This window comes from Engraulis encrasicolus, chromosome 16 (assembly GCF_034702125.1).
Source record: "Engraulis encrasicolus isolate BLACKSEA-1 chromosome 16, IST_EnEncr_1.0, whole genome shotgun sequence".
Lineage (NCBI taxonomy): Eukaryota > Metazoa > Chordata > Actinopteri > Clupeiformes > Engraulidae > Engraulis > Engraulis encrasicolus.
The window spans coordinates 14261972-14287986 of record NC_085872.1 but is presented as its reverse complement, the minus strand read 5'-3'; the positions used below and the strand labels follow the sequence as shown (position 1 = coordinate 14287986).

The 26015-nt window shown below is 39.9% G+C and overlaps 2 protein-coding genes across 2 annotated transcripts; both read left to right on the top strand.

The window, feature by feature from the left end:
* Positions 1-946: 946 nt before the first annotated feature.
* LOC134466315 (regulator of G-protein signaling 21-like) lies at positions 947-3902 on the top strand. The gene is made up of 5 exons (XM_063220210.1): positions 947-1060; positions 1149-1223; positions 1334-1395; positions 1823-1989; positions 2672-3902. The coding sequence occupies exons 1-5, from the start codon at positions 999-1001 to the stop codon at positions 2876-2878; spliced, it is 573 nt and encodes a 190-aa protein (XP_063076280.1). The 5' UTR covers positions 947-998; the 3' UTR covers positions 2879-3902.
* A 1755-nt stretch (positions 3903-5657) lies between these two features.
* Positions 5658-18033, top strand: ro60 (Ro60, Y RNA binding protein). Its single transcript, XM_063220209.1, has 9 exons — positions 5658-5886; positions 6811-7407; positions 7545-7765; positions 8605-8751; positions 12578-12715; positions 13476-13592; positions 14199-14315; positions 15010-15156; positions 16393-18033. Exons 2-9 carry the CDS (start codon positions 6822-6824, stop codon positions 16543-16545), a joined length of 1626 nt encoding a protein of 541 aa, XP_063076279.1. The 5' UTR covers positions 5658-5886; positions 6811-6821; the 3' UTR covers positions 16546-18033.
* Positions 18034-26015: the final 7982 nt, after the last annotated feature.

The following is a 26015-nucleotide window of genomic DNA, read 5'->3' as shown; positions in this document are numbered from 1 at the left end:
TGGACTGCAAAACACTTACAGCAGGGATGGGAAGTCTTTTCATTCGAGGGGCCACTTCAAATTCCTCCAAGTGCAGTAAAAGTCCTCCAAGGGTCGCACTATGATTTACTATGAAACCATTGAGGCCTACCCCTGCACTTAAGGCCTTTATTGAAGGCAGCCACCTTTAAAACAGACCCCAGCTTCTCTAAATACCCTGAATATAACTTAATTGTATTGCAAATGTAATTTCTAAGATTCATTTACAAAATATGTCATATTTCATGTGAAGCTGCATAACATTAATATGATGTCAGGGGCCGGACAGAATGGCTTCAAGGGCCGTAAACGTCTCTTGAGACATATGTTCCCCACTTACAGGATGCATGTCACCATAAAAAACCCAGTGGCTTAGTGTGCTCTCCCATGGGTAGGACTATCTTTCCCTTTTCTCTCTATGACAAGTTGCTGACTGAAAGGACAGTAGTATGACGCACTGTGCATTCCTTTGCCTGACTTAAACAATGCTCCATCTGCTTAACCCCAGGTAAACCCAGTTGTGCGTTAAAAAAGATAGTCTTCAAGAGTAGGCCAGGCGAAGGATTGTAGCTATAATTAAGTAGTCATCAAGCCTGCCGCCGTCCTTTGTATGTCACGGTATGCCTCTGCTCATGACTGCCTTCGTCACACAGCATGTCTGCACCCAGGCCCGCCGACAGGGGGGGGACAAGTGGGTATGTTGTCCTGGGCCCAGAGAGACAGGGGGCCCAGAATTTGGTTCCCATTACATTGTATGTAATGGGTATAGGGGGCCCTTTTAGATAACTTTGTCCTGGGCCCAGCAAAAGCTGTCAGCAGCCCTGTGTGCGCCAACAGCACTTCTTCGACCTCCTCTTGAGAGATGCCACAGCCCAGGAGATAAAAGGATGCACACCTACAGTACCTCTTATAGTGTACAAGACGAGGACAGAAAGAATGCTGCACTGAAACAGTCATTCTGACTGTGTGAATCGTTCAACATGGATTTGGGGCAGTTCAAGGACAACACCTTAGTATTTCATCCAGGCTGTAAACAAACTATGTAAGCATCTTTTCATGTCTATTTTCATTATATCTGTATCCTCCATGAACATGTTTGAATAAACGAGGTATTTTGTGTGCTCTCTCAGACACAAGACATGGAAGCTCAGAATTCACATTCGTCCAAGTCAAATGAAAACTACATCACAGAAAAAAATGAAAGGGTAGGCCATATTGTGAGAATCAGGGTTTCCTTTTACTTCTATTTCTACTACTGTTATAACATGTCTTTCCTTGGATTTTCAACTTGTCTTGTTCAATTTTAATTCAATAGGTTGACTGTAGCTGGTTTAGACTTATGGACAAAATCTTTTGACTGCCTGCTGTCGGACCAAAGTAAGATTTCTAAAAAAAAAAAATTATATATATATATATATATTTGGTAACACTTTATTTTAGGGATACATCTATTAGCACTAATACATACAATATGCCTGTATAAGTAACTTGTAAGGCATGTACAAAGCAAAATCAAACATTTGTTGGGCATGTATTCGCAAATGTCTTGTTCATGCACAATAAGGGATTTATTACCAATTTAACCTTAGTAAGGACCTAGTAGGCCTTAGCGTTTGCTTAGTACATGCCTTACAAGTTACCTATGCAGGCATTAACATTGTATGTATTAGTGCTTATAGATGTATCCCTAAAATAAAGTGCTACCATATATTTTTTAAAGTACAGTAAAAAGAGTTGTGATTTAATATTTAATATCATAAAATATTCTGCAAGAGTGACATTCAGCTTTTTTTTCCTTTTACAGATGGACAAATGGCATTTACCTTATTTCTTAAGTCAGAGTTCTGTGAGGAGAACATAGAATTTTGGCTCGCCTGTGAGGAATTCAAATGTGTGAAGACAAAAAAAACACTGTCCTCCACAGCAGTTGACATTTATGAACAGTTCATCAGAAACGGCTCTCCAAAACAGGTAAGATTGACAGAATGAAACAACAGCATGTAAATTTTCTTTGATTTAGTCAAAGGCATTTCAGGAAACTTAGTCAGTCTCAATGTGTAAAATGACTTTCTGTCTCATTTTTACAGCGGTTATTTATAATTTATCATATAATTATTTCTATTTTCACACACACACACACACACACACACACACACACACACACACACACGCACACACACACACACACAAAGGACATAGGAATGTAAAAGACAAGCTCATTGAGATAAACTGCATATAGGATGTCAACATCATGAAAAATACTTTTACTACCGCCCACCACATATGCAGTAAGCACACACACACACGCACACGCATGCATGCATGCACGCACGTACGCACAAACAGACGCACACATCCTACATGTAGACAGACAACTGCATGCTGTACTTCGGTATATTTCTATATGTGTGCCCCATAGAAAATCCTGTGTACTAGTAAAGCCTTTATACATATTTAGTAAGCATGACATATCATCATCACCCCAATCATTTTCAAAATTGAATGTATGCTATGTAACTAGACATAGACATTTTACTTTTCAGATCTGATAGTTAACTCACTTAAAATATGAGGTTTACTAACTAGTTATCAGATATTCCCAATAGCAAGACAACCTAACCACAATCTAAAATTGTCTCTGTTGTTGTTTCAGATCAATCTGGATTTTCACACAAGAGATTGTACCACAAAGAACCTTCAGAATCCTACCCCAACCTGTTTTGTTGCAGCACAAAGAAAAATCTTTCAGCTGATGGAGAACAGTGCTTACCCCCGTTTCCTCCAGTCAGACTTTTACAAGGAGCTACATTCCATGGCCATCACAACAGCTAAAAAGAAGCAGAGACGAGTCCTGGATTAAGCCTTGAAAGTTTATGGAGACTGAGCAACAATTACTCACCAGCCAAACTGACATTTCACCAGCATTTGGCTGGTTGGCTGGTGTTAATTTAGAGCCCTGCTTTACAATTACTTAATTATGAGGACTTTCATCATTGTATCAAGAGAAAAGACTTTTAATGCTGATTGTTGTGGACTGACACGACTCTGTGGATATGCTGCATGAACACTTGTGTTGAAGCTCAATGTCAACACATTTGTAATGTGCAGATGCATTCATATTTATGCAATTAATAATGTCCAGTTTGAGCCATATTTATAACATTCTATTTGTGCCTGTACCAGTGTAGGCCTACATTAAATGTACAAAAATGAACTGTGTTTTTTTTTTTTTTTTTACTTCAATACCGCTCAACAAATGTGGATAAACAGACCCATCTAGTGGTTAAAATGACACTGACGTTATGTTAGGGACTGCAATGGCATATTGGGCCAGTAAGGCGGCCTGATGATAAACTATTTTCACCGGTATGTAAACCATGTGTCATTAATTGACTGTATCCAAAAACAAACCCAACCTCAATTAGACTCTACAATTTATAGGCCGACATCCTAGTTTTCTAGCTATTAATTGCAATTCAAGCTGTATGCATCGACTGAATATCTTGAAATCGCACGAAGGTAAAAAAAATGGGAAAAAAGGAAGGGAAGGGAAAAAAATGTTTGACTCACCTTCAAATTGGTTTAACTGAAGAGAAGAGTGAAATCCAAGTAAATATGATGAGGGGCACGTGTGATGTTCTAAAAAACCTTTTGACTGATAGTGTACGAAGGACATGTATTTTCTTTAGTCTGCTTTTAGGTGGGTGACATTGCAGCCATACAGCTGTTGCATATGGACAACATTTCTATGCAACAGACAGTCATTGGAACACACTGGCAATCACACTGAAATTACACAATGAAAAGAAAAGATAGCATACCTAGCCTACTAGGTCCTAACAGACCCCTGCGTGTCATAATCCTAGGAATATGATAAGTCCAGAAATGCCAAACTAACTCAATAATAAGGAATAAAGCAAAATCTTTGCAACAATACTCAGTCTGTTTACGTAGTCTGTAGGCCTGTTCAGCACAGGCTGTTTCTGCACATTTCTCCCTTATTAAGCACTATCAAATCAGCCCACATGACATGACCCAGAGATGGGTCATTTCACGTGAAATCAGACACTTTGGGACCCGACCGACACAGATTTCAATCATACCTGCTGTGCCTGTTTAGTAGCAAGGTAGCACCCCAGAACTGCATTTGTGTGAATCTGACACCAATATTAAGGGAGAAACAGACTAGCAAAGGTTTACATTAAGGTTTATATGAGGGTAGGACACTATACATTCAGCTTTGATTATATCAGTCAGTGTAAGTCACAAAAAGATGTCTGAGGTGTTGTTTGAAAGCTCTTTTCTGGCTCTACAAATTACACACACAACATGGAATACAACAACCTTCAGAATGAGAATTATGATATATTGAAAAATTTAAAATTGAATATCAAAAAAACGTATACTTTAAAATGGTCGATTTCTTGTCTAAACATAGCCTGTAAGGTCATAAACAACACCTGAAAATTGGGTGTTTGGTTCTTTATTCATTTCAGAGATAATGGGACATAAAGGTTGAAATGAGTTGTAATGAAGTAGTAATAGAGTAGTGTCAGGGACAGGACTGGACTGGACATCTGGTATAACGGGCATTTTCCTGCAGGGCCCTGCACCCTCATCGGTCCCTATTCCAGGTACTCAAAAAACTACACAGCTTCTGCCCATTGTCAATGGACACAGTGGAAGCTAGACAATTTTCAACATTCAGAGAAGGCAGGGTTGAAAGAATAAGCTCAGTAAAGGAATTTTCTGAATGTTCAAGCATCAAAGGGTATGTTGTAGCTGTATATGATGGCAACTAGTGGCTAGCATGTGTTGAGGAATGTACGCCGAGCACTGGAGGGGTGAAACTGAACTTCCTGCATCCTCATGGACCATCTCCATCCTTCACATATTCCGATAGACATGCTGTCATGTGATATTACTATAGTATTACCATATTATTACTAGGTGATTTGTATGAAGCCATATTTTTGAGTCCCATTATCTCTGAAATGAATAAAGAACCCAACACAAGCATTTCAGGTGTTGTTCATGACATTGCAGGCTATGTTTAGACAAGGAACTGGCCATTTTAAAATATACTTTTTTATATTCAATTTTTAATTTTTCAATTTATGATAATTCTTATTCTGAGGGTTGTTGTATTCCATGCTGTGTGTGTAATTTGTAGAGCCAGAAAAGAGCTTTCAAATAACACCACAGACATATTTTTGTGACTTACACTGACTGATAGGCTATAATCAAGACTGAATGCATAGTGTCCTACCCTCACACAAATGAAGTTCCGGGGTGCTACCTTGCTACTAAACAAGCACAGCGAGTAGGCCTATGATTGAAATCTGTGTCGTTTGGGTCCCAAAGTGTCAGATTTCACGTGAAATTACCCAGATGTGTAAGAAATAAACATTCCAGGGGCCATTAGTTGAAAAGCAAGTCATTATCTCCTTACCCACACTGTAGGCCTACCCTTCCCCAGGACTACTTCAGGATAAGCTTTCCTCAAAAAAAGGAACTTAGGCCTATGCATTTTTGCTCTCATCTCATGAAGGAAATGCACTGCTTTGAAGCAGCAATCTTCTCTGTTTATGAAGGGTTTGAAGCTGCTACCTGATCTGTCATCTGAATGTTCACAGGGCACGTTCGCATGCTTTCCCCCGCACACAAGACGTGAAGGGTGAAGAAACTTCGGCCAGTCTGTGCTGTGCTGTGACTGGACATGGTCAACACAGATGGGCGAGTGTCTTTCCCAGCAACCACTTCGGCCAACTCTACTGCTTGTCACATCCCGACGGATTTTAGGGAGGCCCTATCCGACGTGGAGAATAGTGTGAATTTTGTTGCACTGTCTAAAATCTCCAAGCTGTGGTAAGTAAGCCTAGGCTACAACAGCCGCAAAAACAACAAAAATGCCTTTGTAAGAACAGTGAAAATATCACTGCTTAGTAGGGCCTATGGGTGTTGCAACAATGTAGCATCCTGCTAGACAGCAGCATCTTCAACTTCACTCGACCAGCATAGACTCCAGGCTCGCTAACCAGCTAACTGAAGCTAACTTTATATTAGAACTGCCGAGATTGACAGTTTCACTGTTTGACATTAGCGAGTTGGAGGTTTTTAAGTGGGAGGGTATCTTGATATGACTCACTTTTCAGTTCGATAGAACTTGTCAGAATGAAAAACGAGTTACGGCTGTCTGGCGCGGCACTGAGGATGGGATGTCTCTCAATCGCTCAATAAATATAATATCCACCAGGTAGCCACTAACGTTAGCAAAGCTGGTGTTACAGTCCTTGAAATTATAATCCTATTAGCAAATATTTTTTAAAGACTGCGGCACTTGTAGTTTGTAGCCTACTCGGGGTCAGTGCATTTCCACAAGAACTTGAGATTCATCTGATTGCAGCAGTTATGTTTTTGCTATCGGGCATAGCTAGCCAATACAATGGTGATAGCTAAATCAGCCGGGTGGACCTTTAAATACATGTCAACATTTAGTAAGACAAAAGCTCAACAACTCTAGTGCACATAACTTGGCCTTTTCGGTGTTCAGCTGGGCTCGGTGGCCTACTGTTTGGTATAGGTTTGTGACAACCTATCTATGGATATTATAATCAAACTAGGCCTAGTTAACTAGAAACTATATTAATTGGCTTGTGACATGCTACAGTATCACTTTGTGGGATGTGTGAATTATGGAGACAAAGTATCTAATAAGCAGCAAACGACAAAGTAGCGACAGACAGTGCATTGCTACTTAGTATCAAATATCTTCGCGTTTGTTTTGTGCAGGTTCTAGAATCATGGATAGCGCGCCGCTCACTACTGAGTCCCAGCCTGATGCAGGAGAATCTTTGCAAAACTCTGTCGATGGTCACCGCGTTGATGCAGCAAATCTCTGCCGACTTCGCCGGTTTTTATGTTTTGGATCGGAGGGCTCTACATTCAGCACAAAGGAACCCTCACTGGGGATGGAGAGCGCGTTGACCTTGATACAGCTTCTGGAGAATGGCAAGGGATGTGATGTGGTGGAGGAAATACGTCGGTTTGGTCAAGACGGCACAGCTGTTCGGTCAAACCCCGCGTTGTTTGCTTTGGCTGTATGCACACAACATTCGGACGCTAAGACTAAACAGGCTGCTTTCCGGGCCCTGAGGGACATATGTCATGTACCAAGTCAGCTCTTCTCCTTCGTCCAGTACAAGAAAGAGCTGAAGGATGGAATGAAGGGTGGAATGTGGGGTCGCGGCCTGCGCAAAGCTGTTTCGGACTGGTACAACAACCAGGACCCCATAGCTCTCGCCCAAGCTGTGACCAAATGCAAACACAGGGCAGGTTGGTCACACCAGGATCTTCTGAGACTGTCACATATGAAGCCGGCCAATGAAGGTGAGTGGTCTACACTCACAGTATATTATTGCACTATATACACTCAACTTTTGAGATTTTCCCTTGATGAAGGTAAATAGAGAGCTTTCACTTTTATGTTTTCAACCACACCTAATCTGTTATTGTGTTATTTGCAGCTGTTGCGCTCATTAATAAATATATAACAAAGGGGTGGAAAGAGGTTCAGGTGGCATATGCTGACAAAGAAAACTCTGAAGCGGTTGTCAAAGTCCTGACATACTTGGAGGCTGTGGAGAAGGCCAAGCACTCAATGGACGAGTTGGAGGTGATTCATCTGATTGAGGAGCACCGGCTGGAGAGGGAACAGATCCTCACAAACCACCTCAAGTCCAAAGAGGTATAATATTGTTGTGCTGCACGTTCGACGTGAGTTGGTTGGGGTTTCACACAACAAGGAGCAGTAGATGTAGGCCTGCTTTCAATAACTTCACTTGTAGACTTCAGGCATATAACGGTACAGTAGCAAATATAACTTGTAGTCTTGGTATTGGCGGCTCTTGCTCCAGCGCAGACATGAATGGGTCATCTGTCCAAGCGAAATGAGCGGCGAGCCACAACAATAAACAACAACCAAAGACTAACTGAAATAGAATGAAACATTGACTTATATAAAACATGACCGCGAGAGGCAGCCAATTGGAATGCTGGAATCATCTAGGGGGAGAGAGGGGGGACAAACTGAAAAATTCTACAATATGCTGTTGTGTTGTTCTTAAACTGATCAGTCTGTTTGGGAACTTATCTGGAAGTTGTATTTGCTATTAGTGTAGCACCAGGGAGCAATAAGCTGTGGACCATTTCAAAAACAATGTGTCTGTTTATTGCACTTTCAATTTCTAGCGCATTCAGATCTCTTTTAAAATGTATGTTGATTTAATGGTCAATGACGCTTTAGTAGTAGCCCATGTCAAGGTGGTGCAACCACAGCTAAAGCCACTATTGTATGGATTAAATTATTCGTCTTTGTTTTAGTGGATTGTCTAAGAAGCATATTCATTACAGTACATTAATTACCAATTACTGTTTAATTTATGGCCATTAGCTGTTGTTGTACTACCTAATGCCTGAGCCACAGAAAATGCAATTGACCCTTAAATTATATTATAAAACTGCTTTGCAGCATATATGATTGTGAGGGGAAACCTTTTATATCCTGTGTGTCCTGGTTTGTTTTAGGTATGGAGAGCTTTGCTGAAAGACATGCCACTGGCTGCGTTATTGCGACATTTGGGCAAAATGACTGTTGACAAGCTAATTGCCCCAGGGAGTGCAGATGTTACTGAAGTCTGCCAGAGGATTCAAAATGAGGCTGCTCTGAAAAAGGTAACCACTGTATTCTTATATGGCAAATTAGAAATGCACATTTGCAATGTGCTCTGTCGTCGGACAGCCGTTCTCAAACTTTTTTGAACAAACGCCCCGTTGGCATCATCACAAGCCTCCCAACGCCCCCTGACCTCATCATAAGACTGACAACAGCCCCTTACTAATACAAAATGAAATGGACTAATGCCCCCCAATGGCAACTAAGCAACGCCCCCTTTCAGCTGTATTCTTTCTCAACGCCTCCCTAGAGCTCCCAAACGTCCCCTCGGGGGCTGTACCGCCCACGTTGAGAAACACTGTAATAGGATGTGTGAAGTGTTCAGTGTTAAAATCAATAACTACATGAAAACGATACAATAGAAAGCACACATGATATAAAACAGCTCCTAACTAGGGGTGGAACGGTTCACAAAATTTACGGTTCGGTTCATATCACGGTATCAAGGTCAGGGTTCTCGGTTCTCTACGGTTCTTTTTTAGTTCATGATAAGTGGTGCACTGGGAATATTAAACCCTATTAATATAACTGTAATTATAAAGTGATGACGCGCAAGTTGAATCAGCTGTCGTCAGCCTTTCAAATGCCCTCTTTCAAGTGGCTAATCGAATCAGACTTATCACTAAATATCGTACATATGGTTTCTATAGGCTTATAATATGAAAATAGTGTGATTTTAATTGTCATCCTCTGATTGGTCTTATATACTAATGTATTAATCAGAGAGACTGGGCAGTGTTTCCCACAGAAATTTTGGAAACTATAGGGGCAGCCGGGGTTTATCTTGTTCGGGGGGGGGAGGGGGGGGGGGGGTAGTTCTCACGCGGGCCTTTTGGGGGGGGGGGGGGGGGGGGGGGGGGGGGGGGGGGGGCTGTTTGTATTCTTGCAGCGTAAATGCAAAACGGCAAAACAATGACTACAGTATGACATTGGCGCATGGAGAAACTGTAGGCCTGGGCCTATATTTCAACCATTTATATTTTGAGAATTAAGGCTACATAAGATTTTACCCATGACTTGTATAATAGTAGTACATTGTCATTGTCAAAAAATGCAGTACAGTGAATAATTTCTGTTTACAACACAGTTTCATTCGTCCCTCATGCAGGGGTCTGGGAAACAATAATAAAACAAAATAGGAGCAGAGATAAGAATTTAAGAGCACTGTGAAATTGTTAACGCATAGACAAAAAGGGTCTTAGAGGGTAGGCTATGCCTTTTCCCCCACACATAGGATATCTGTAGGTGTACACATTCTTCATGAGGGGTGCTGGTCACAGGGCCATTTTTTTCCAAATTCCTCCCATTAAAAGGGCTGAACAACATATTACACATTTATGTCTATATTCACATTCATTACACATTAATTTCTATATGCAGCCCGATGTCTCTTCTGCTGTGTCATGTCTGTCACCAAACTCATTACAACTGTAAAACAAAGCCTAGGGAGTGTTAGTAAACTCATCCCAACTGTCCCTTCTCTGAAGGTTTTTTATGTTGCTCCCAAACCCAAGTTAACTACAACAACTTGACTAGGATTTTGATCCCTGTCTTTCAAGCACTTGTGGTTCTCTCTATAGCAGGGGTGCCCAACCTTTTTTTAACCAAGATCTACTTTTGAAGTTGATGGTCTGCCGTGACCTACCAAGTCAAATTTAAGGATGTCAGTATGAAAATTTAAGACCACCATTTATTAATCACCATTATTATGAACAAAATGTTTTTAGTAGGCTACTATGGCCGTATCTTTTCAGTGTGTTTTTAAAGTGTGTTGAATAGCCTATCTTTACAAAGCAATGCAGCACTGATAGTATGCAGAGATAATTTCAGTCATACACAAGTCATAAACAACTGAAACAATTTCAAAATGATAAACATTTGGTATATAAAAGGCACATAGGCCCTATTTCTAAAATATGATGAAGCATTATCATGCCTTCAGTGGTATAGGCTACAAATTAAAAAGGGCTCAGAAATTCACCATTTGTTATGGGTAAATAGTAGGCTACTATGAGAGAGAGAGAGAGAGAGAGAGAGAGAGAGAGAGAGAGAGAGAGCAATGAGAGAACTCATTGGATTGGTTAACACCCCTGTTAGTGACTTCTTCTATGAAGGTTTTTTTTTTCAGCTCTCTGGGGCAGTAGCACAGCAAAGGCTTTCTATTGTGAGTTTGGCCAATCGTTTTGTCCACAACTGAAGCAAGAAACAGCACAAATTGAAGTGAATTCCATACATGTCAACAACACACATTTCCTTTACACGCGGCACGCGATGTAAACGCAGTTAGCGATGATGCATGCGACTAGCGATTTGGACGAAGATCCTCGCATATCGGCGTGTCATAACGCATCGTTGCGCACATGTTCTGTTACTCACCCGATGTTACATGTGTGCACACATGAATCAACTGTAATACCCTTATGGTCACTTCCTAATGGAAAATGCGAAGGAAATTCAAAATCGTAATTCAAATCGCTTTTAACAAAAACGGATATCGTTAAAAAAAAAAAAAATTTTTTTTTTTTTTTTTTTACATTTCCGTAAACTATGGCGGACAAATTTAAACTATGGCGGGCCGCCATAGTTTCCTCAATGTATGGGAAACACTGCTGGGTAAGATACTGCTAGAATCTCTACTTTACATATTTTTCTGGGCAGTACATGAATTGCGGTTTGCCACGGACTGCATTTCATGGTTCGGTATGGTGTTTGAATTGTACGGTTTCGGTTTTCGGTGCGGTTTGTACCATCCCTACTCCTAACCAATTTTGTGGGAGCCATTTTTGAGATAGCTTCAAATATCATATCATAAAACAATTCTGCTGTACATTAGAGATTTATAGGTGGTCGATTGCAGGGCTACATCTTGACAGAGATTGGATGAGTACGTTGTTTTGGTGCCTTTTATCTCCCTGTTTCAACTGGGGCAGGCCTATGCATTCTGTGGTAGACCTGTATAATACGCATTACGATCTCTATTTCAAGAAGGCTTAAGAACCCAGTGGGAAAGTAAATAGGCTTTTGATTAGGTATTTAGACTTGGCATGAAGGGGAAGGAGTGCATCGTTACATGTAGATGTATTTAATCTTCCATACATTTTACTGCTGTGACGAAAGGGAAAATTGCTGATAATTAATAGACAATAGCCTGCTGGTTTCAACAACCAAATGAAAATACATCAGTGGTGTACAGTGTAGTAGCTACCGGTCTATGATACAGGCCATGTGCCCTGGACTACAACACACTGGTCTTTGGTTTTGAGCAGTTGAACACTATTTTCCAAGACAGAGCTCACCTTACCTAAACTGTTTGCCATTGTGTATAGATTTATATATGCAGTGCCTTAGTAAACTGAGGGTTGAAACCACAAAAGGGGCAGGCAGACCAATGTAAATGCAATACACCCATTTAAATCACCACACTGGGACTGGTTGTGTTTAATTTGAATGATTGGAAAATTACTATTAACTCACTGTGTAACCTGTATAATATTTTCAGGTCAGTAAAACAAATATGTGTTAAATTGTATAATGTTGTGTAATATACCGGTATATAAAATACCTTATTGTTGGCCCTGCCGTGGCCTAACGGTAGGGCACTGGGTTACTACCCGGGTTCGATTCAGGGCTTGGGTCGTTTGCTGATCCTTCCCTGTCTGTCTCTCGCCACTCATTTCCTGTCTCTCCTCCACTGTCTTGTCAAAAATAAAGGCAAAAAATCCCTATATATATAATAAAAAATGTATTGTTGCTTCCATGTCTGTGTGTATGTCCATAATATACAGTAAATCTTAGCTATTTATTAAACATTTGTCCATCTTTCAGTCAAATCTGCATCCGTTCAGCATCTTGGTGGCGACAGAAAACTACAAGAGAGGCCATGGTAACAGAAGTAAACTCAAATGGGAGCCAGATGGACAGATCATTCAGGCTTTGGACTCTGCATTTTACCAGTGTTTTAAGGTCAGTGACTTTGACTTTTGAAAATCCCTTTATTGAACCATTACATGGTCTCTACGTCCACAAAAATGGTCAACATACTCCCAAACCGCCGCCCACCCACCCTAACCCAAATCAACCGATTACCAATGGAAAACCAGCCCGCCACCAGTGAAGATTTGTTCAATATGACTATGTAACAACGTGCCTTTTGGTTAACACATTTAAAATGATATCCACACTCTGGAAATCACTATAGCCCTACTACTACAGTATACTACTTCTACTACAGTTATGTGCTTATCCGTTAAATTTGGACGATTCAGTGTAAGGAATATACAAGTACTCCACAAAAAAATAGTAGAAATAGTTGTTAGGCCAGGGGCTAATGTCATAAGCCCACGTGAAGCAAGGCACACCATACCATATTGTTTGTCAGTTTGGGTAAGTGGATTTGTAGTCTGTGCGAGGAATAATCCTCCTTCCATCTCGTTAAGTGGCGATATATGACACCACTAAGTATAAATGCAGTTCAGCTATGTCATGAGGGAATGCAGTCTGGAATGAATGCAGATGAAAATAAACCTCCATTTTTAGCATTTTCTGTGCTTGAAGTCAAGCCACTGTAAGTTCAACCATGTGAGTTTGTGTCAACAGTAATGCGGCAGAATGAATTTTCACAAATATGTATAACTTAACCCCCGGTTTCCCACAAACATGCGTGTGTGGTGTGTGTGTGTATGCTGAATTATCCCTTCCTGTGTTGCATGGCCCCTGTGTTCAGAATGTCCAGGCCACGGCTAAACGGTTTGTGATCGCGGTGGACGTGAGCGCCTCGCTGAGCAGCACCGCCCTGGGGAGCTCTGTCAGCGCCGCCATGGCAGCTGCCGTCATGAGCATGGTGAGCCCAGCCCAGCCCTTACATTACATTGCATTGCATTTGGCAGACGCTTTATAAGCAACGCGACTAACAAACGGGGACATAATCATAGCCAGCATCACTAGCAGATACAAAGTGCTCGGGGAATATACAGAACAACAAGTGTAGATGCAAAGAAGGGTTTTTTTTTTTGTAAAGTAGAATACACATACACACACATACTACATAGCCTATACATCATGTCAAGAGTCTGGCCTGGGGCTAGGGCAGCTCAAACATTACAAGCCCAGTGTGTCTTAGCAACCCACGCCTCCCGTACACACTTTTCAGATGCATAGATAGATAATGGCATCACTGGCTGCAAATGTGTGTGAAGGGAGTAAAAGGAATTCCACCAGCATTTCCTTGAATGCCTTTCTTGTCTCATCTCAAAGGGTGACGTTGCAGACGTGTCATGAGGGCAGAAGAATGTGCTTGCTTTGTTAGAAAATCACGAGCTATGATGGATGCCGCAGTCTTCTTAGAATGTGTTTGGAATAATAACTGTTGACAAGTTGTGACATAACTCTTTAAGAAGTGGTTGCAGTAGATGGTTAAAGGTGATGTGGTTATGGTGTTTTGTTGAAGGTTATCACACGGACTGAAAAGAATACTCAATTGTTGGTGTTCTCAGAGGGAAATGTCCATCCGGTCCACCTAACAGATGAGATGAATGTTACGCAAGTGATATCGGAACTGGTCAAGGTAAGCAGAAACCAAATTACGGGACTGACTGGTTGATCTTCAAACCAGTATGTGACCTGTGTTCTTGATGGGAAAGGCTAAACCAAAGATTTTCAAAGTGATAATCAAGATATGTCACCACCAATGCAACAAAGTGGAATCAATTCTCATCTGCTATATTGGTGTGACTTTAGAAATAAAAAAGTCTCCCCATTTTTCCTTCCATTTTGAACCTCTGCTAGTCTCCTAGCAGCATGGCAGCTGATAGACATGCAGCTTAGAACATTTCGTCAAACATCTTCTATTAGAGTAAGATACTTCAACTGCATTTCCTAGATCCATGTGATGTCAGGTGAACGCCCCTTTAGGAGACCTTCGGTTAGGAGACCTTTGGTGTACAGTTGAGAATAAATTGAGTTATCTTGCCACTGTAGATGGCGGTAGCGCACATCTCATGCAAGCCGTCGCCAAATGCCATCACAGACAAAAAGAAGGAGGGGACAACACCCCCTTAGGAGACCAAATTTGAGCACACTCCTTTGCATCGGGTTGGTGGAGTTTGGGTTATCTTGCTCTTATAGAAAATGTTTGATTACGTCATATTGATTCTGGAGGAAACAACTTAATGGACCTCCCCTCCTTATCAATCACCTCTGGCTAAACCGTCCAAGGAACTGCAGTGCACTGCTGATGTAGAGTTGTGTTTGGTGTTCAGATCCCTGATGGCAGCACGGACTGCGCTCTGCCCATTCTCTGGGCCTTAGAGAGTGAGACGCCTGCAGACGTGTTCCTCATCCTTACCAACAATGAGACCTGGTTTGGAAAGGCCATTCCTGCAGAAGCTCTCAAGATGTACAGACAGGTGAGTTCTGAAGTACATAAATACGTTTTCGAGCGGTGTGCTCTTCATCAGACCAGTCCTGCACCTGCATCTTGGATGTGCGCACCACTACCTTTCTTGAAAGTACAGAAATACGCCATAATGCACAATTACTTATCACAACATGATTTAGTTTGTTGCTTTTAAAGAGATGCTGGCAATAGCACACTGCCCATTAACCCATTGTGTCCTGGAGACACATATACAGGTTTTTCAGGATTTTGATGTTTTAGCTGTTTTATTAACTATGTGGGTATGTTAGAGTTGAATGAACACATTACAATGCAAGGGGAGGGTCTTGGCTTTTAAATGTAACTTATTTCATGTTTGTATGTGCTTCGGAGGCTGAGATATTTAGGATTTAAGAGGAGGAGGGCACCCTTTCCCAAAAAGGGCTTAGGACAAACTGGGTTAATACGAATTCCTTCATATTGGTGTAATATCTGTAAACTCAAATGTTGCTGATCTGAATTCAATATTTAGTTTTTAGATGGCGAGTAGACTTCAACTGAAGTGACAGGTCAAAGTCAAGGTTGCAGAGTGCTTGAGTAATTAATGTAAGTGTTTGTGAGTAATTTAGTTTGTATGTTAACCCTGAATTATTAATCACATAATGCAAGTTTTAAATTCCTAAATTGTCCATTGTAACTGGAAGGATCTGGACAAGTTTGGAATCTGGATCTTGATATAGGATAGGCCTACTTAGTGCTATTCACTTCCCCTACCTAATGTACTTGCACAGCCAGTGTTTTTTTGCACAGCGTTGCATTTGGTCATTGTGTGACACCAGTGAAGTTGAAAGTTGAGCGGAACTGTTGAATAGTTTGTCCTGTCCTGTCCTGCCTATTGTCATGTCATGTGTGTTATATCTAGGTGTGTATTGTATGTGTTAAATCTTTGTGTTTATCATGTCATAGGCAATACAACCTGCCTGATGTGTACCTTACCTGCTGACAAAAAAATCCCCATTGGGGATAATAAAGTTTCTAACTCACTAACTAAAGTTGAACGTCAAACGTTCAAGTTCCAGAAATGCAAGACTTGCATTTTAAGAACCACCAGATACACATGGAGCCAAGGTGTATTGAGATTTATGGTTTCAGTTTTTTCAGGTTTTCTCATTAACATTGTCTTCACAACGACACAGCTTGATGATCCACACAGCTAATGCATCAATGAAACAAAATGCATTAAGCCAGTTTTTCTTGTCATCTGTAGAAAATGGGCATCTCTTCAAAGTTGGTTGTGTGTGGAATGACGACGACCGGCCTCTCGGTGGCTGACCCAGACGACCGGGGCATGCTGGACCTCTGTGGCTTTGACTCCAGGGCAGTGGACGTAATTCACAAATTTGTCCTGGACCTCATATGAGCATCGCCGTTTCGTCTGTCAGCACATCAGCATTACCCTGAGAACAGATTCTCGTGGAAGGAGAACCTCAAGGTGGGCTGATCTCTTCTCACACATGACTGGTGTGCCCAGCAGAGCAGCACCTTCTCAAAAGGAACAAAGCAACTTTTAACTCTCCATTGACAGTTCTCTTGTTGTCAAGTTTGATCTACGACGTATCCTGATATCCAGCAGGCTGGATGAATTTTCAATGTTTCAAAACACTGAAGACATTGAAGATGTGAATTTCACTTCTGTGGTTCATAGAGATACCATGTCATAAACACTCATTTTGAGATATCAACCTTTTATCAAGACGACAAAGTTGATATTTGAACCCCTGGTTGGTTGATTGTTGATTGAAAAAAAGCATGGTAATGTGGCATGTTATTGGATGTTGAATGCTGGTCTTTAGACACCTCCTCCTTTTCAGACCTTTCTGTCTGTCCAATAGTGTTGGTAAAACATTGTGAATATACAGTACTAAGAAAGGGGAGATGTATGAAGCAAAATGTATCAAGCGCACAAAGTTGGTGTCTTAATTTGATGTCTCTTGATCCAGCAACACAGTAAATATACAGTATATATGTATAATTTTCTAATGCCATGCATTTGTAATTGGAGAAGCCAAAACCTTGATATGACATAGTACGACTGGTGATTGGTGTGCTGTGATATCTGCTGGACCCAAAAATAGTTTTATATTTTCAATTTTATCAGAATAAGTGGAGGAATACAGAGGGAGCATAGCAAGCGAAGCACAAGGTGCACTTAAACTCTTCAGATTAAATAAGTTTACAGCACACTTGCCTGAGCAAGCCTGATGACGCACCTAGGCGAAACGTGTTGTTCACACTGAATGGTCGAGCAAAAGGTAAAATAAGTATCCGATAAACTTATTTCTTTTGAAGTATTGAACTCTCCTGCGTTACCTTACCAGCACCTAGAAGCTTTGGATGGATCTTTGAACTGGTGCACTTAAACATGTTATGGGTCCTTTAAATGACAAGCAATTTAGTGTTGTATTGTTGCAAAAGCAATGATGAGGACGTGCAGAAAAAGTAGCTGAATACTGTGTGAATTTGACTTCAGATAACCTGTTTATTTGTACGTCATAGGATGTTTGCTTAGAGATGCCGTTGTATATCTAGCCGTTCCTGTATTTCACCTGCATATTTCTTTATTGCTGTATTGTGCTTATGAAGGTCAAAATCAAGGTCATTTTGTCTCGACTAACGCTGCTAGACAAGCTAATTCTGTGAAAGAATTTTTTTTATTATTATTTTTTTTTAATATCACTAATTGTAGTGTAACATGGATAGTTACATCACTAATTTAAACTATGCTATTGTAGGACTTTGCTACATTTTTTGTTATAACAGAAACCCGAATGTACCTTTTGTTATATTTGTTTTACTCCTTAGACTGAATACACCTTGCTTTATACATCTTTAAATATTTAACAAATAAATGTGGTTTATACTAAAATATGTATTGTATTTCTTCTAGCCTAGGCATTCTCTCCAAGAATACCTTTATATGCACAGGAGACTGCTTATTCTGTGTTGTCCTAGCACCAGTGTTGCATACAGTAGGGGCATTTTAAGGTACTTGTGTCAGTACCTCAGTTGCAATCAATAAGAATAAATAAATACACACAATGGGCACAGACTCGGAGCATGGGAAAGAAAATAATACATTATAGGAAGATGTGAAGTCTACCATTCTACCATTTGTTTGTATATAATGTTTCAAGATCATGGGCACACTTTTCACTTCTCTCAAGAGGGTAGTTAAAACGGAAGATGGTGAGCAAGGATGGTCCCTTGTTAGTTTACCTTGAATATGTTGTGAGTTCCAAACAGCCTGGGGAAGATCAGCCTACTTCTTATGAATGTAATTCGTAACAGTTACCATTACCCTGTTTTTCAATAAGGGCAACTGGCATACTTTCCCAAGTTTGAACAAAGCTTCACTGTCACAGACAAGCAGTAGAGACACTGCAAAACATGAGAAACAATAGCCTTGAATGGGAATGATCTCAGCTGTAAGATGGCAAGAATGGGTTTTGCAAGAAGGTAACATGCAAAACAGTGGCCTAAAGCCAACTGTAAAATTATTAAATATAGCCAAAAGTACAGGTTTTGCTTGCAGAATTAAAATGTAACTAAAAGTGTTATTAATAGTTCCATATGTAACTTGACATCATCGAACGGCACATATTCCTGTTTTAACTGTAACATGTTTTTTTTGTAATTAAATGACATAGGCCTACACATGACTCCTTTGTGCCAGCCGAACTGCATGATAAAAGTATTGTTTGAGTTGGGGCAAACCTCAAATTCTGGTGTGGCAATCTGTTTATTACAGTTCTGTCATTTCTTTATTGACAAAGACCCCAACTCCTGCCCCGACAGCTGTCTGGTCTGGCACAAATTTGACGCACACCGTTCAAGTTGTGCAGTTTCAGTAGGGTCATTCTACAGAAACGGTTGAATCTGGGAAACATATTTCCACTGAAATGTATTCCTTCTAATGCACTTGAAACTTCTTTAATATCAATATATAGCTTCTTAACTTGGTTAATCCACACCAGGGCCAGCTTAATGTATTTTATTTTTTATATATATATATATATATATATATATATATATATATATATATATATATATATATATATATATATATATATATATATATATATATACAGTGCCCTCCATAATTATTGGCACCCCTGGTTGAGATGTGTTTTTTAGCTTCCAATTATTATTATTTTTTTTCTAAATAATATGGGACCTTAATGGAAAAAAAGAGAAAAATCCAACCTTCAATACAAGTGCATTTATTCAGTGGGGAAAAAATCCCACATAAAGAAATAATTATTTGACATCAAATAATGTGTGTCACAATTATTAGCACCCCTGGTGTTAATATTTTGTACAACCCCCTTTTGCCAACAAAACAGCACCTAATCTTCTCCTATAATGTTTCACAAGATGGGAAAAGACAGAAAGAGGGATCTTCAGCCATTCCTCTTTGCAGAATCTCTCTAAATCATCCAGAGACCTGGGTCCTCTCCTCTGTACTCTCCTCTTCAGCTCACCCCACAGGTTCTCAATGGGGTTGAGGTCTGGGGACTGAGATGGCCATGAGAGGAGCTTGATTTTGTGTCTGGTGAACCATTTCTGTGTAGATTTGGCCATATGTTTAGGGTCATTGTCTTGCTGAAAGACCCAGTGACGACGCATCTTCAGATTTCGGGCAGAGGGCAACAGATTTTGATTTAAAATGTCTTGGTATTTCAAAGCATTCATGATGCCATGCACCCTAACAAGGTTCCCAGGGCCTTTGGAAGCGAAACAGCCCCACAGCATCACTGACCCACCCCCATACTTCACAGTGGGTATGAGGTGCTTTTCAGCATGCGCATCTTTCGTGGCACGCCAGACCCACTTAGAGTGTTTGTTGCCAAAAAGCTCAATCTTGGTCTCATCTGACCAAAGCACACAGTCCCAGTTGAAGCCCCAATACCACTTGGCGAACTCCAGACATTTGCGTTTATGATTGTGAGTGAGGAAAGGCTTTCTCCATGCATGCCTCCCAAACAGCTTGTTGGCGTGTAGACGGCGCTTGATGGTTGATCTGGAGACTTTGTGACCCCAGGATGCTACCATTTGTTGTAATTCTGTAACAGTGAGCTTTGGAGATCTTTTGATTTCTCTTACCATCCTCCTCACTGTGCGTGGTGGCAAAATAAACTTGGGTCCTCGTCCAGGCTTGTTTACCACTGTTCCAGTGTTTTGAACTTCTTAATTATTCCTCTCACAGTGGATATGGGCAGCTGCAGTTGAGTGGCAATCTTCTTGTAGCCTCTGCCTGACCTGTGAAGGTCGACGCACATCTGCCTCACTTGTATGCTGTGCTCCTTTGTCTTTTCCATGTTTAAAAGTGGATAAGAGAAATGGGCTCGGTGTCACGTCATATTTATACCCCAGGGAAACAGGAAGTGATGAATTACTAATTAAATGTTCCTACATACTCTGGTAAACTTTGTAAACTACTGTAGAAATGACAGAAATGCTTAAATTATATTTATTTCCTGGGAATTGTTAAGGGTGCCAATAATTGTGGAACAGGTGATTTAATGAAATAGAATTATTTTTCAGTCAGGGATTTTTTTTATTTTCTTAAAATTCATTTGAGTTGAAGGCTACATTTTCCTACAATTTTCAGTGTGACAGTATTCTTCTGCAATAAACACTGAATTTATTTTAAGGCTTTTAACACATCTCAACCAGGGGTGCCAATAATTATGGAGGGCACTGTATATATATATATATATATATATATATATATATATATATATATATATATATATATATATACACATTTCATTAAAGAATGCATCTGTTGTTTTTTCGTCATTGGTGTTACCTATAATACACACAGTATTACATATTTGTTAAACATTTTTTTAATTTAAACTTGAATATTCCACTTAAAGGGACACTGTGCAGGAAATGGTCAAAAAGGGTACTGCAACTATGCTGCTCATTGAAACTGGGCTGCCTATTGCCAAATTTGATCTTTACATGAAAGTTTACTAAGTAATAAACAAACATTTTCTAGTATGGTCCAAGTACAGTAATTTTTTCAGCTAAAAATGGCTATTTTTGGAAATTCAAAATGGCGGACCATGGAGAAGATCCCCCTTTTCATGTATGAAAAGTGCAATTTTTCCAGTCATAATGAATACTTAGAATTTGATGTTGGTGGTAAGTATTCATGAAAAAGGTAACATTAGTGAATGGGCAGCATGAATTCCGGAAATAAACAACTAAAAATCTCACACAGTGTCCCTTTAAAGAAAATATTATTGAATATAACAATAATTCAAGTGAACCAGGAGTATTCCACAAATCTGGCTCAATTGTGAACCAGGTTAATTTAATCTTGAGGTTAGGGGTGGGCGGTAACCGCGGTATAATATCGTGTGCAGTATTTTTTCATCAATGATAGAGATTTTGTCTCACACCGTCTACCGCAATAGCGCATTGCGTCCTGTAGATGTAGAGTTATAGTTATGGATTAAACGTTTAAAAATATGTTTTCAAATTATTTGAATGACAAGAATTCCCACATAGATAAAACAATGTTTGACCAGTCATTTCCAAAAATAAAATGCAAAAAATGGTGTTTTGGTCATTTTGCCACAAAACGCTTAATTTCAAAATTTTATACACAAATGTACAATACCGTGGTATATACTGTGATATTTACCGTGGCTAAATTTATACCGAGGTATACATTTTTGGCCATACCGCCCACCCCTACTTGAGGTAGTGGTAAATCACCTACTAGAAGCGCCTGGAGTTCCCATTTTTCTTAACTGAATGACACCAGTGGACGGCCTTATAGCAGGTTTACCACTTCCTCTAGGTTAACTTAGACAGGTTTATCACTTAACCATGTTCTTGGAATACCCAGGTCAAAAAGAGGTGAAAAGTAACACCAGTGACGTGCCATAAGACCAATGACACAAAACTTCAAACGACCGCAAAGATGCCAATTTATTTTGGAAATTACCTTTTTTAATTTCGTAAAGTCATTCATAAACTCATATTATTAGCATTTGATTTCATAAACTGATTTCATAAACTGGTTTCCCTTATTTCTGATGTATAGAGTTCTTCAGCGGAAGCGGAAGCATGTAGTAGATTGTAGTCTTTCATGTTAGCATTTAAGGACGTCCTGGTTCCTATCGGCTTCCGGCCTCCATTGGGAATGAATAGGGGTAAATTTCAAATAAGCTCCGAGTGCAAGCACGCGCTTAGCGAACCCCCGCAAACTGTCGATGGTGTTAAAAATAGGCTGTAGGTATGACATGGTTGATCATTTTGTGTCAAACTTCGACATAAATACGATGTTGCGTCCATATGCTAAACCCGGAAGCTTTTGGCGACTACAGAAGCGGCGCCTGTATCTAACGGCATGTACGTGCGGAAGGTTGTACCCATGGCAACCAAAGGAAAGTATGTAGTTCGGAAGTTTTAATGATCAGAAAGGGGTTAGCAATATTGAATTATAATCGTCATGATTTAACATGTGAATACACCAACATGATGATACGATCCGTTCCACTAATGAGAAAGGGATGCGGGGACACGCTAATGTTCGTTGTTGCCGTGCAACTTATATTTTTGCCAAACCTGAATCTCTATGGCGTTTTGCAATGTAAAAAATCGCCATGGAACCGGTAGTCCAAACGCCGCATACAAGTTGACGTCAACGCTGAAGAGCTCTTGGTGTAGCTTTTATACATGAATGTCATTGGTGTTATGGGTTATTTTAGGCAGAAAAGTAACACCAATGACCACAAATTACAGTAACACCAATGACTTTTTCAGGAGAAAACTACAGTTAAAACAAACTGGCCGAAGCTGTTGGAGACAATATGCTTTCAGTGATATCAAAATCCTTTACTTATTTGATGTATTCAAGTTTTTTTTGAATTGGCTCACCTCTGTGGCTTTAAGCTGAGTAACACCAATGACGGGCTTCGTAGCTTCATGTACAATTCTTCAAGAAATCATGACATTTTTGAAGAAATGAAGACAGATATCTGACTTGTATGATGTCTTTGACCACTACACCTCCTCAAATGACCTCTTACCCAGAAGGAACACCCAAGAGCCCATTTAATTTTCAAAATAATAGTATTTTGTCCAGCAGTAACACCAATGATGTAATTTTGAGTGACAGATATTTATTTAATATTATAAATAATATTAAACCATTTTTAAAATAGGTATATGTTGTAGTCATTCCATGTAATGTTAATGAAAATGTAAATGAGGTTAATTTCATTGAAAAATGTATTTTTAAATAAAAAATATATACAATACACTTCCATGTATCATATTAGTGACACAGCGTGGGTATCTTTTTTTTAAGTTGATAAAAAATAAAATATTAATAAGTAGACCAATAGAGTTGACTTTTACATTACAAAAACAGTCTCTATTAATTGAACATATGTAAAGTATGTGATTATCAGGTCAACTCTGGCTGTATCTATCTACAATGTCAGTGACAGGTGACAGCATTTCCACCTTTTCTGAATGACCCAGTAGACATGCAAGAGAATGATGGTGTGTCTGGCAGACTGCTACAAGTAACAATCCAATCCATGCAGGCAAAAATGTGTTAAAAGCATCATTGTTTAACTACAGCCATGGTACATATTATTTCACCTGCAACCACATACCAACTTGATTCGATATGAGAGCACGTGCGTGTTTTTGTATAGGTCTAATTCTGGTCTAATGTTTGACTTTTTTTGCAGAGTTTTAGCAGTGTTTCACTAGACTTTGTGTTTCTTCTTATTGGTCAGACAGCACCAGACACAACCTTGACCATCCGCACGGTAATCCGCTAGCAATGCAATCCGTGACATTTCGTGTTTGAAAGAGAACTGTATAAAAAGCAGGACTTGACAGAAAACATGGATGTGACTGCACCTACTGCTATCGCAGGCACTCGCAGAGTCCTACACCCGTAGGCGAGTTTGCGAAACATAGGACGATATTGCGCCCAACTGCGTTTGGCGTCTCCGATTGGCTACAACGGCTCCCTTGTTCCTCCCCTCTGATGGCTTTCATTTGACAGCAAGAATTTCAACTCTCGCTGAAAGCAGACTTGCAGAACATTCGTGTACAAATAATTTGGCCGATCTCTTGAAACAGACACTAGGGTAACAACAAACAAAAAGTAGGCTACCCAAACCATTTACGATGCAGTAGGCCTACACAAATGCCGTGTCGTGTTTCATTTTAGCGTGGTTTGGCATATCTCTTGAAACAGATGTAGGCCTACCAAGTCAAACAAATGTAGCCATAGACTACCCAACGATGCAGTGAGCTCCAGTATTTGATTTCATTTTTATTTACATAGCCTAATAAATGAAAGCGTCAGCTAAATGCAATGTAATGTAGCCTAATCCTGACTGCATAAACTCCTGTGTTTATAAATGCCGTATCATAAGCATGCAAATGTAAAATCAAGCAGCACAGCAAAACAAACCATGATAAACAATGCAACATGATGCACAGCAACATGAGCCAGTGTGACAGCAAACCACACCAAAAATGAATAAGTAGGCCTATGCAAAATATCGAAAATGTAAAATCACAAAATGTGGTCAGTTTAAAAACATGCAAACCAAGGAAAATGTAAAATCACAAAATGTGGTCAGTTTAAAAACATGCAAACCAACCAAGGAAAATGTAAAATCACAAAATGCAGTTTGTTTTAAATCCAATCCAATATGCATTGTCTTTCATCATTGTGTTGATGCCACTGTAGCAGTTTCACTCCTTGAAATCAGATTTACACCTTGTTCCAAATACTATTTAATACATTTTCTACAATCCAATATGCCTCGTCTGTCATCATGACGCCACCTATTTTTTGTCAGGTCACAGGCAAAGTTGGTTAAAACTGAGGTATTTAGACAACAGAAAACTATCACCGCAATTTCAGTGTTTCATTAGGCTACAGACCTTATCAAAGTATCCATGTGTTAATGTTAGATCTACAGAAGTGGGGATGAATTGATATGCAGAATGCAGTTCCTAATATGACCACCAGATGGATTAACCGACATAATAAATAGAAGGTTAGGCCTAATCCTACATTTGCTACCACATGTGCCATGGACTGGGTGGACAACTTACCAGATCACCTCGAGGTTTGGATAATGTGAATAAAATGAAATTGTAAGAAACGTCATTTGTATTGCATCGTTGGCTAGGCCTGCTTTTGTTTATGCTTTGAGTGTCATCTGTTTCAAGAGATGAGCCAAACCATAATAAAATGACATGATACAGCATTTGTATAAACACAGGAGTTTGTGCAGTTAGGGTACATAAGGCTACATTAGGCTACATTGCATTTAGTGACGCTTTCATTTATTAGGTTATGTAAATAAAAATGAAATGAAATACTGGAGCTCACTGCATCATTGGGTAGGCCATGGCTACGTGTGTTTAACTTGGCACATCTGTTTCAAGAGATGTGCCAAACCACGCTCAAATGAAATACGACACGGCATTTGTGTAGGCCTACTGCATCGTAAATGGTTTGGGTAGCCTACTTTTTGTTTGTTGTTACCTAGTGTCTGTTTCAAGAGATCGGCCAAATTATTTGAACACGAATGTTCTGCAAGCCTGCTTTGAGCGAGAGTTGAAATTCTAAATTATTTGAACACGAATGTTCTGCAAGCCTGCTTTGAGCGAGAGTTGAAATTCTTGCTGTCAAATGAAAGCCATCAGAGGGGAGGAACAAGGGAGCCGTTGTAGCCAACCGGAGACGCCAAACGCGATTGGGCGCAATATCGTCCTATGTTTCGCAAACTCGCTCCCTGTAGAGAAATATGAATGATGGCCTCTCGT